The 12,509-nt window shown below is 45.2% G+C and overlaps 1 protein-coding gene across 4 annotated transcripts in view; it reads left to right on the top strand.

Annotated features, from left to right (window-relative positions):
- Positions 1–594: 594 nt before the first annotated feature.
- Positions 595–12,509, top strand: part of Ehmt1 (euchromatic histone lysine methyltransferase 1) — a 150,631-nt gene continuing 138,716 nt past the window's right edge. For 2 of the 4 annotated variants that reach the window (XM_029535938.1, XM_029535937.1), the window contains exon 1: positions 595–638. In XM_029535938.1, the coding sequence (XP_029391798.1) occupies positions 618–638 (21 nt within the window). In that variant the 5' untranslated portion in view covers positions 595–617. The remainder of the gene's footprint in view (positions 639–12,509) is intronic. The other 2 variants (XM_021192329.2, XM_029535936.1) reach the window with 1 other exon arrangement.

Genomic DNA, 12,509 nt, shown 5'->3' with positions numbered 1-12,509 from the left:
AAATCTGCCTTTCTGCTTAAAGGGAGCACTTTATGGTTCTTTAGGATTTTGGAAAGTTCTCTCTCCTCACCTTCCCTGCATTTTGGGGTCACTAATAAATAGAATAAGGATTGTCAGGACTCAAGTTAATAGTGTGGAAACCCAGCGGGATGTTGACAGTCAGCAAGCCAGTAGCTTGTAGTGTAGACAAGCGGTACAAAAGGGTGGTCAGCCAGCACCCAGCGGAACCAAGCGGAAACTCGATTTCCTCGGCTCACTCAGAACGGCGTCTGACTTGAATCGTGACTTGAAACGTAGGGCTACCTTATTTCTGAAACTTTCCAAGTAATACTGGTGGACTGCAGGTAAATGAGAGAGCGAAACCAAGGAAACGGGAAACAGAGCAGCTCCTATTGGTGAACTCTCAGCTCCAGGAGCCCAGGTTGAATTTCAGCGCGCAGGCGCCACCTGGCCTCGCCTCCAGACGCAGGCGCCGCACGGGTGGGTCCCGGTGCGCAGCCGCGCGTGCTCGCGCAGGCGCAGGAGGGGCCGGCCAGCTCCGCCCCGGACCTAGGCCGCGAGGCGCGGGCGGGGCGATGGCGCGCGGGAGGGGCGGGGCCACGCTGCGGGCCCGGGCCATGGCCGCCGCTGATGCTGAGGTGAGGTGCGGGGCCGGCTGTCGGCGCTGGGGTGCAGGCCACGGCTGTGATGGCAGCAGCCGCGGCGAGGGGACAGGAACCCAAGCGAACCACGAGCTGGGTGGGGCCGCGCGCCCCCGCTGCCTCGGGCCCGGCGGCGCGGAGGCCCCAGCGTCCGGCCCGTGCTCCGCCGGCGCGCTTTGTGCACGGCGGGCCCGAGCAGCGGCGGCGGCGGCGGCGGCGGCGGCTGCAGCAGCGCGGCGGCGGACGGTAGGAGGCCGCGGCTCCGCATCCCGAAGCCCGGAGCTTGAGTGCGGCCGGGTCGGAGCGGGGGTGGCGGAGACAAAAGGCAAAGTGGAGCGGGCCAACTTGTGCGCGGCGGAGGTGAGGCGGGCCTGCGCCTGCTGCCCCGCGCCGTGACCTTTCACTCGCCGCGAGAGCGTGGCACCATCTTTAAGGAAAAGTTGGCCGGTCCCGCGCGTCTCCCGCGCACAAAGCCGCTGCAGCAGGGTGACCGCGGGCAGCACGCTCGACCGAGGAATGTCTGCGGACCCAAGTTTATTTCTTCCCCAATGGCACTAAAGCGGCGGGAGACGGCGAATTAGCGGTCTTTTGTTCGCGTGGTGGCTTTCCCTCTGCTCTTTCTGCGGGATAGTTTGCTTCCTGGTTTTTGCGGCGTAGACCTTATGGCCGGGAGAGAGGGACCGCTGTCTTCCCGGGGCTGGGAAGGGCCGGCCGGAGTCCGGGGTCCTCATAACGCACTGGAGTTGTGTCCGTAGGGTCGAAGTACGGGGCCGGTGTGGAAGAAAGTATAACCTAACGTTTTCCTCCAAAATTTGCCGAGGGAATTGTTAGCTTTTGGGATTTCCAGACCTCAGAAAGTGAAGGTGTATTGAGGAGCTGGCACATACGGTGCATAGGCTTAGCAGTACATTTTACCTCATACTGTATGGCCGTTGTGTTTCTTTCCTCTTTGTCGCCTTTTTTAAGGGTATTCGTGTAAGTGAATGGCTAGTTTTCAGATCTAATGGAAGGAGAATTTCTTGAGTACTTGGAACGTTCAAGAACTGACTTAGGCACCAAGAACCCAAATGTATATGAGATAATCTAAGTCATTTCCAGGAGTGTAAGGAAGGAGATTCTCAATCATTTAATGAGCATTTATGTTTCTGGTGTTGTTTAAACCCCTCTGAGGGGTTACCCCATCCAGTGTGTATAATGACAGCAAGTATTGTTATTTCCTATTTAGGAGATGAAGACAATAAGACTTTGCAGGGGTTAAATAACTTTGCTTGATCAGTTGTAGGCCTGGCTATTTTTCTTTTCTTTTCAAAGACGTATGTATATGAGTGCTCTATTTGCATGTATGCCTGCATGACGGAAGAGGACATCCAGTCCCATTTAAAATGATTGTGAGCCAATATTGGTTGCTGGGAATTGAACTCAGGACCTTTGGAAGAGTAGCCAGAGTAGCTCTCTTAACCCCTGAACTGTCTCTCTAGCTCCCAACTTTGCCATTTTTCAGTGCTAAATACATAGTTGGTGTTTATTCTGATTGAAGAAGCTGAGTGTGGTAGTGCATACTTATTATTCTAGCACTTGGGAGGCTGAGGCAGGAGGATTGCATGTTCAAAGTTAGCCTGGTCGTAGCTTATTTCAAACCTGCTCCTCTCACCCTCAGAAAAAGGTGGGTGTCCAGTGGTCTCCAGTTTCTTGGATTTTACAGGCAAATTACATAGATTGTGTGTGGGGTGAGCGTGTGCCTGGTCCCAGCCCCACTGTAGGCATTTGGTGCTTCCTGTGGCGTGTAAGCATGACAGTAGCCTTACCAAGTAGGTTCTCTGGTGTCCCTCTGCAGGCAAGGCACATAGCCCAGGTTACACAGGGTTTGATGAATTAGAAGACACAGGCTGTTTCAACAAAGCCCATGCTTACAAAACCATGACTTACACCTCTGTGGAGTTGTGATTTTAAGTGTTTATCCTGGAAGTACATGACAGGGTGAGGGGCTCTTAGCTGTAATACAGTACTGTGGAATTGGATCAGCATGGGTTCATCCTCATTGAATCTTGAAATATTTACTGGTTAGGGTTCACAAATTGTGGGACGATTTAACCCAGTAGAGGTGACATTTGAAACTTACCTAAATGTGTATTTATGTGTGTGATGACTGCATCCCCAACTTCCCCTTTTGCCAGCTCCCAATACCTTTTCACACTAAGAACTACTTAGATAGTGGAGAGGTTTATTAACACATCTCCTATTCTCTAGTTTGTAGATTGGTGTGGGCTCCTCCACTTCTTGGGTTTAAGTGGATGTCCCAGTCATAGGGTCAGACTGTGTTTTTCTTTCTTTTTTTTTTTTTAAGATTTATTTATTTATTCGTTTGTTTATTTATTTATTTGTTTGGTTTTTCGAGACAGGGTTTCTCTGTGTAGCCCTGGCTGTCCTGAAACTCACTCTGTAGACCAGGCTGGCCTCAAACTCAGAAATCCGCCTGCCTCTGCCTCCCAAGTGATTTATTTATTTATTTATTATATGTAAGTACACTGTAGCTGTGGAGTCAGATCTCCTTACGGATGGTTGTGAGCCACCATGTGTTTGCTGGGATTTGAACTCAGGACCTTCGGAAGAGCAGTCGGGTGCTCTTACCTGCTGAGCCATCTCTCCAGCCCCACATAGGGCTTTTGTCTCAGCAAAAATGTTATCTTGCAGCAGGAGGGCCTTCCAAAACAAAATCTGTACTTAATAGGGTGGCTAATAGGTATCTTTTTATTAAGATTTTAAAAATTACTTAATTTTTTGTGCATGAATGTTTTGCCTTTATGTATAATGTTACGTGTATGAATGTTTTACATTTTGTATTTCTGTGTCAGGTGTCAGTGGAGGCAGTGGAAGCATGGAACTGGAGTTAGGGTGGTTATGAACCATTAAGTAGGTGCTGGAGTTAAACCCTAGGCACTGTTCTGAAACAGCAACAAGTCTCTAAGTTTTGAGTTTTCTCTCCCAGTCCCGATTTGCTTTTTTTGTTTTTGTTGTTTTTTTTTTTTTTTTTTTTTTAAATTTCTTTTATTTTTTTGAGGTAGGGTCTCTTCATGTGTCCCAGGCTGACCTCTGACTTGCTATGTCCCTAATGCTGGCCTTGAACTCCTGATCTTCCTGGAGTCACTGGTGTGGTATATTACCATGCCTGGTCTTATTTCTCTTTAATATCACATGTTAATTAGGTATGGAAGTGCATAATAATGATTTTAGCACATGGAAGCTGAAGCAGGAAGATCATAACATGGGTTAGCCTGGGGTACAGTATTAGAATTTGGGGCTTGAGAGATGACTTAACGGTTAAGAGCACTAGCTGCCCTTTCAGAGGTTCTGAGTTCAATTCCCAGCAACCACATGGTGGCTCACAATCATCTGTAATGAGATCTGACGCCCTCTTCTGGTGTGTGTCTGAAGACAGCTACAGTGTCATATAAATACAATAAGTAAATTATTTATTTATTTATTGTGTGTGTGTGTGTGTGTGTTTGGTTTTCTGAGACAGGGCTTTCCTGTGTAGCCCTGTCTGTCCTGGAACTCTGTAGACCAGGCTGGCCTCGAACTCAGAAATCCGCCTGCCTCTGCCTCCCGAGTGCTGGGATTAAAGGCGTGCGCCATCATTGCCCAGCTGAATAAATCTTAAAAAAAGAAAAAAAGAAAAAATTTAGAATTTGTCTCAAAGAGTAAAAACATCCAGATGTGGTGGTAAAACACTCTTTTGGTCCTGGCACTCAGGAGGCAGAGGCAGGCAGACGTAAATTCAAGGCCAGCCTGGTCTACTGTCCTGAAAAACAGAAGAAACTAACCACCAGAAACCAAGCACCAACCCCCAATGAAAACCTTCTAAAAAACAAAAAGGTTGCCGGGCGGTGGTGGCGCACGCCTTTAATCCCAGCACTTGGGAGGCAGAGGCAGGCGGATTTCTGAGTTCAAGGCCAGTCTGGTCTACAAAGTGAGTTCCAGGACAACCAGGGCTACACAGAGAAACCCTGTCTCAAAAAAAAAAAATATAAAAAAAACCAAAAAGGTTATGTATGTAATTTAAAAAGCCGTTTTTAAAATATTTATTTATTTACTTATTTATATGTAAGTACACTGTAGCTGCCTTAAGATTCACCAGAAGAGGGCGTCAGATCATTACAGATGGTTGTAAGCCACCATGTGGTTGCTGGAATTTGAACTCAGGACCTTCTGAAGAGCAGTTAGTGCTCTTCTTACCCACTGAGCCATCTCACTGGCCGCTGAATGAACATTTTCTTGGCTTGGTGTGCAGCATTGTCTTTGGAATTTGGCCTACTGTTCTTGCTCTCTCATACTCTGCTTCTGGATGAAATGCATTTCCTAGTAGCTGCTTACATAGACGATCGGACTGTGGATGTAGCTCAGCTGACAGGGTGCTGGTTTAGATGCATGCCTGTCATCTCAGCGCACTCAGGGACCGCAGGGAGATGAACTAGGTCATCCTCAGCAGTGTCAAAGGTCCAAGGCGTTTGAGGTGGGGCTTTTGTCTCAAAACAAGCATGCAAACAGACAACTCAGAAAACTAAAGACAGGCCCCAGTGGCCCCGAACTTTTTGGAATGTCTAAAAATATAGATATACTTGGTGCACTACTATCATACTTGAAGAAAAAGTTTGGCTAAATATGAAATACCTGCTTGGAAGTCAATTTGAAGGGATGTGCTTTTGTGTGTGTGTGTTTGTGTGTGTGTGTGTGTGTGTGTGTGTGTTGTGTGTTTAACTGCATGGTCAGGACTTGAGACCAGTTTGGTTCCAAGGCTTTTGTTTCAAGGAAATGTCCCAAATGCTTAGCAAGGACTCTACCTACTGCTGAGCTGCATCCTGGCCTTCTGAAAGTTAGGACTCTATTGTTGTAGTTTGACACTCCCTACCCCTACTCCAGAGAGAGCAAACCTAGGGTTACAGGCTCTCCTGATGCAGACATTTCCTCTGCCACTCAACTCTAGACCCAGATTCCATTTGATTTTTAAGTCATTACTATTATTTTTTTTCCCTTGATGCAGGATTTTTCTGCTTATCCCTGGCTGTCCTGGAACTTACTTTGTAGACCAGGCTGGTCTTGAGCTCACCTGCCTCTGCTGAAATTAAAGGAGTGTTCCACGATGCCTGGCTTTTTAATTTTTAATTTTGTTTGTTTGTTTATTTATTTATTTATTTATTTTTTAGTTTTTTCGAGACAGAGTTTCTCTGTATAGCTCTGGCTGTCCTGGAACTCACTTTGTAGACCAGGCTGGCCCCGAACTCAGAAATCCGCCTGCCTCTGCCTCTGCCTCCCAAGTGCTGGGATTAAAGGCTTGCGCCACGACTGCCCGGCTTGTTTATTTTTTTATCATCTTTTTTTTTTTTTTGGTTTTTTGAGACAGGGTTTCTCCTCTGTGTAGTCCTGGCTGTCCTGGAACTCACTCTGTAGACCAGGCTGGCCTCGAACTCAGAAATCTGCCTCTGCCTCCCAAGTGCTGGGATTAAAGGCGTGTGCAACCATGCCCGGCTATCATCATTTTTGAGACAGCATAGCATAGGCTGTCCTTGCATCCACTTTATAGTTGAACTCAGTTTCCATGTACTGGAATTGAATCCAATTTTATTTACTGAAAACAAGTCTTGCATCTTTTTGCTTTTTGAGACAGGGTCTCTATAGCCCTGGACTGTGTAGACCAGGCTGGCCATGAACTCAGAGATCCACTTGAGGCATGGGCCAACATACCTGGTTTGTTCTGTAACTTAAAAGGATTTATGGGGCTGGTGAGATGGCTCAGTGGGTAAGAGCACCCGACTGCTCTTCCAAGGGTCCGGAGTTCAAATCCCAGCAACCACATGGTGGCTCATAACCATCCGTAACAAGATCTGACTCCCTCTTCTGGAGTGTCTGAAGACAGCTACAGTGTACTTACATATAATAAATAAATAAATCTTTAAAAAAAATTTACTTGTGTATATATATATATTTATAAGTAAATCTTTAAAAAAAATTTACTTGTGTATATATATATATTTATGTGTAGGTGTACTCACCTGGCTCTGCCTCCTGAGTACTGGGGTTAAATATTTTGCCTGTGTAATATTTTGATTTGTTTTAACACAGATATACTTTACCCTTTAAAACATAACAGTATGTAAAAGCCTATGTGTATGGCTTTTAAGCTAATTATAATTTATTTTTTATCTTTACTAATAATGCTATAATGAGTGTCCTTAATTCTTTTTTTTTTTACAGGCTGGAGAGATGGCTAGGCAGTTAAGAGCACTGACTGCTCTTCCAGAGGACCTGGGTTTAATTCCCAGCACCACATGACAGCTCACAACTGTCTATAACTCCCAAGATCAGACAACCTCACAGAGGCATACATGCAGGCTAATGCACAGAAAATAAAAATAAATTAAAAAGAAAACGTTGGGTGGAGGTGGCAAACATCTTTAATCCTAGCACTTAGGAGGATCTCTGAGTTTAAGGCCAGTCTGGTCTACAGAGTGAATTTCAGGATAGCCAGGGCTACACAAAGAAACCTTGTCTTGAAAAACCAAATAAATAATTAAATAAAGAATAAGTTTTTCACATTTATTTGTGTGTGAGAGTGTGACTGGATGGTTTGTGATAGGAGTGCTTAGTGGCTTAACAGGCCAGCAGAGATGATACTGGCCTTGTCCTTCAGCTCTAACATTGTAGGGCATCTATGGATACTTCCGTTGTTTGAGTGTCATTGCCAGAGTGGAAGCTAGCACCCTGATTTCCTACTTCTGCCTCTGCATAGTATAGCAATTTGTTTTACTCTGCTTTAAAATCACTTAGCTTGTAAGTCATATTTTGAGGATTTTGGGGAAGTGATAGTGTTGAGGTTGTCTGACTCTACAGGCTGCTGTTTACATCAAGCTACCCTTATATCTGTAGTACTTAAATCTGTTTCTGCCTTCTGAATGCACTGACCACTGCATGCAGATGACTTTTTATTGTATTACATTTTTGTGAGACAGGGTTTTGCTAAAATTCTTTTCTAGGAGTAAAAGGGACCCTGCAGGTATCCAGGTAAGATGGCAAACTGAAAATAGTGAGAATGAAAACACGGTTCAGACTGACTTCAACCTGGATCAGACGTGGGGTCTGATGCCAGGCGGCTCATTGTCAGTGTGTTTAAAACACTACAGCAATCATTCCCACTCCAGGTGCATAGTAAAGTCTGAGGTGGACGACTTAGGAACTCCTTTACAAAGTGCATGTGACCCGTAGGAAGGGCTCTGTAGCTAAGGGAGTAGATAGAGTCCAGTGGTCTCTGACCGGGATAGGGTGGAGGTCAGCAGGCTATAACGTACAAGTGACATTTCCCCCAGGATGGGTCTGCTAGTGGAGATTAAAGGCCTAGGGAGGCCTGGGCGAGGTTCGCCTATACAAACAGCAAAAAGACCCTAGGTCCTTAACAATGCCCACTCCCAGCCTTTTAGCAGGAAAACAGTTTTGTGGATTTTTAATTTTTTTAAAAAACATCTTAAAATTTTTTTAAATTTAAATGTAAAGTGTTCTTGAGGAGCAGTCTCTGTGTGTTTAGCATCCCTGGTTCCCAATGCTCTTTGGATGCAGAGTACCTTTGTGCCCCACCTCAGGAGGAGACATGAGCAGCGTTCATTCCTTTTCCAAAGGCCCCAACAGCAAACTTAGACGTGGTTCTGCCAGTATTTAGTCTAGAGAACCAGTAAGCTTTGGGTTTCCTTCCAGAGGTGTGGTTGCTGTCTATCTTAATAGGCCATAACAGGATAGAGCCTTTTACCCAGCAGGGATGAAAGTTTTTACATAGCTGCTTAGGTGTTGTAGACCTTTGCTTTAGTCTTCTCCCACCTGTATATATTCTCTATCCCTCCCCCATGACACATGTAATTAAGATAGAGTTCTGTGAGAAGCTGGTGTCCCTCTTTATCTTCCTATTCAGAGGTATAAACCATCAACAAACCCAATTGATCTTTTGCAAGGGCATAACTGAATGCCCCAAGATGTCAGTTGCTTGGCTCAGAGGACAGTCACTCACAACACAGGGTCTCATGTAATACAGATTGTCCTACAATTCCATGTAGGATGATGGTGAATTTCTAATCCTGTCTCCACCTCTTGAGTGCTTGGATCATAGATGTACTCTACCAGGACAGGTTTTGTGTGGTGCTAGGCATCAAGCCTGGGGCTGGTGCATGGTAGGCAGGCGGTACTCTATTTAACTAAACTCCATCTCTAGCTTGAGTATTCCTTTTTAAAAAATTGACTTGTTACCAGGTTGTGGTGGTGCACGCCTTTAATCCCAACACTCTGGAGGCAGAGACAGGTGGATCTTTAAGTTTGAGGCCATCCTGGTCTACGGAGTGAGTTCCACTATAGCCGGGGTTACACCGAGAGCCCTGTCTTGAAAAAAAAATTTGACTTATTTAGTTTTTTTCTTTTTCTTTTTTGTTTTTTCGAGACAGGGTTTGTCTGTGAAGTCCTGGCTGTCCTGGAACTCACTCTGTAGACCAGGCTGGCCTCGAACTCAGAAATCCCTCTGTCTCTGCCTCCCAAGTGCTGGGATTAAAGGTGTGTGCTACCACTGCCTGGCCTTATTTATTTATTTATTTATTTATTTTTAAAAGATTTATTTATTTATTATATGTAAGTACACTGTAGCTGTCTTCAGACACTCCAGAAGAGGGAGTCAGATCTTGTTANTGAGCCACCATGTGGTTGCTGGGATTTGAACTCCGGACCTTCAGAAGAGCATTCGGGTGCTCTTACCCGCTGAGCCATTTCACTAGCCCCCTTATCTTATTTTTTATTGTTTATTTTGTGTGTGTGTATGTGTGCGCGCGCGCGGACGCACATGTGTGCACTGTGTGCTTGCATGCTATTGGGTCCTCTGGAACTGGAGTAACGGGTAGTTGTGAACTTCCACATGGGTGCTGGCAACTGAATCCAGGTCCTCTGCAAAAGCAGTAGTTGCTTTTAATCACTGAGCCATTCAGTCACTTCCTCAATATGTAATGTCTCTGTGTGACAATATGCACCATAAATGCAGTTGCTGTAGTGGTTAGAAAAGGGTGTCAGATCCGCAGGAGTTGGGGTTACAAGTTGTCGCTGTTCAGCTTGGGTGCTTGGGACTGAACGGCAGTCCTCTGCAAGAGCAGTGAGTGCTCTTAATTACTGAACCATATTCTTAGCTTTTTAAATTTTTTATTTTTTTTAATTTATGAGATGGGGTATTATCTGTAGCGTTGGCCTGTGTCTTAGGCCTCTATTGCTGTGATGAAACACCATGCCCATAATCAACTTGGGGAGGAGATGGCCTAATTCATTTGCACTTACACATTATAGTCATTAAAGGAAGGGCAGGAACTGATCAGAGCCATGGAGAAACTACAAAGCTATGTCATTGAAAGGGACAGTTGTGACATTTTAGGAAGATCTTTCTGGTTTCTCTGTGGAGAGCAGGTAGTCAAAGCAGGAAATGGGCAGTAGGCTTGGCCTAGAATTGCAGGGGGGGCAGGGACTGAATCAAAATACAGGTGCTTAAGTTTAGTTTTAGTTTTGTTTTTTGAGATAGGGTTTTTCTGTGTAGCTTTGGCTATCCTGATGCTCACTATGTAGACCAAGCTGTCCTCCAGTTCACAAAGATCTGCCTGTCTCTGCCTCTTAAGTGTTGCACCACCATTGAGCTTAAGGTTAGTTTTTTAAATAAGTGGCTCAAAATTTAAAAATCATGGGCTGGAGAGACAGCTCAGTGGTTAAAAGCACATGCTGCTCTTCTTGAAAGACCCAGGTTGGGCTGGCAAGATGGCTCAGCGATTAAGAGCACTGATTGCTCTTCTGAAGGTCCTGAGTTCAAATCCCAGCAACCACATGGTGGCTCACAACCACCTGTAATGAGATCTGACACCCTCTGCTGGTGCATCTGAAGACAGCTACAATGTACTTATATAGAATAATAAATAAATCTTAAAAAAAAAAAAAAAGACCCAGGTTCAGTTCCCATGGTGGCTTACAACTACTATAACTCTGGGTCTAGAGGATCTGACATCCTCTGTTGACTCCATAGCACTGTTTGCACACGGTGTACGTACATCTCCTGTCTGTCTAGTAACCATTCTTCCTAGTTCTTTTGATGGGTTGCCAGTACTTCCTGTGCATCTTAAAAGATATTCCTTAGTTTCAGTGGTGGTGCGTGACTTCAGTTGTAGCACTTGGAGTCAGGCTAACAAGGCCCTGTCTTTTTTTAAGGGGTGAGGGGAGAGAGTGCTCAATTGATTTCCTGCCTATACAAATAGACGCTGACCGATGCTTTAAGCTTTTCATTATGGAAACTTTTTTGAATCTGTTTAAGTAGATGAAGTATGAGAAAGGTGGCTATGTTGAGGCAAAAGGATCATGAATTCAATGCCAGTCTGGGGCACATGGCCAATTCCTGGTTGGCCTAATTGACACTGGGAGACAGCTGACTTAGAAAAGACAAAACAGAAAGCAGAGCCATGCTGTGGTGAACATTGCTGCATCCCAGCACAAAGTTACTTTCTCTTGACAGGCCTTGCTTCACTTTCACTTCTATCATGGCTCATCCCGTTGGCAATTACTTTGAAACACTTCTGTGAACATTTTATTTCAGTTAATAAATGACCTGTTAGTATTCAGATTTATTATTTCAGTTAAAAAAGGAGCATGCCAAGCTGGGCGTGGTGACACACGCCTTTAATCCTAGCACTTGGTAGGCAGAGCCAGGCAGATTTCTGAGTTCAAGGCCAGCCTGGTCTACAGAGTGGGTTCCAGGACAGCCAGGGCTACACAGAGAAACCCTGTCTCGAAAAACCGAAAAAAAAAAAAAAGCATGCCTGAGTGGTATCATGTCCCTATATTCTCAGCACTTGGAAGGCAGATGCAGGAGGACAGCCACAAGTTCAAGTCCAGTTTACACAAAGTTCCAGGCCGTATAGGGGTACATAGTAAAGCTGTGTCCAAAAGCACCTCCCCCCATGAAAGAATATAGTATCTGGGTAGATATCTCAAATCTCTTATTATAGTTGATTTCTTTTCCATGATCCCCCCCCCCCCTTTCTTTACCTTTTATCTTTTGCTTTTTCTAGAACTTGCTCTGTAGACCATACTAGCCTTGAATTCATAGGAAGTCCTCCTCTGGGCTTCAGTGGTTCATTTCTGATTGTTTTACTCTACTTTGAGACAGGGTCTTCCTCTGTAGATCCGACCTACCTGCTTTGCTTCCCCAGTGCTGGGATTAATGGCAAACACCATCATCCTCGACCCGCCCAGCCTGTCCCTTTTACTCACTCCATCTTACCTGAGTGAGTGCCCAGCTCATGATTGTCTGTGGACTTGGCCTGCCCTAGCTTCTTTTTTCTTGTAGTAGTCCCACTCTATCTGTGCTGTGCTGGAAAACCAAGCTTGCCGAGACGGCTTGTGTGAGAGCAGAATAGGACTTTGCTTTTGGGTCCTATAAGTCTTGTATGGTTAGAACTTCACCATCTGCCTGTTGACTGGAGACTGTGCTAAAGTTGATTGCTACTCTCATTTCTGTGTCCCAATCAAACTTTGGGGTATTGCTTTAAATGCTTGGTATCTGAATCTGTTGGCTAAAAACAAAAGAAAGTCATCTTCTGTCACCTTCTGGTTTCCTCCTTCCTTTTTTTTTTTTTTTTTTTTTTTTAAAGACAGGGTCTCTCTACGTAACCCTGACTGTCTTGGAACTCACAGACATCTACCTGCCTTTGGCTCCTGAATACTGGTATATGCCACCACCACCTGGTTTCATTTCTTTTCCTTCCTTCCTTCCTTCCTTCCTTCCTTCCTTCCTTCCTTCCTTCCTTCCTTCCTTCCTTCCTT

The sequence above is a fragment of the Mus pahari genome, chromosome 3, assembly GCF_900095145.1.
Source record: "Mus pahari chromosome 3, PAHARI_EIJ_v1.1, whole genome shotgun sequence".
Lineage (NCBI taxonomy): Eukaryota > Metazoa > Chordata > Mammalia > Rodentia > Muridae > Mus > Mus pahari.
Note: the sequence above shows the minus strand (reverse complement) of the source record. Positions and strands in the feature narration are given on the sequence as shown.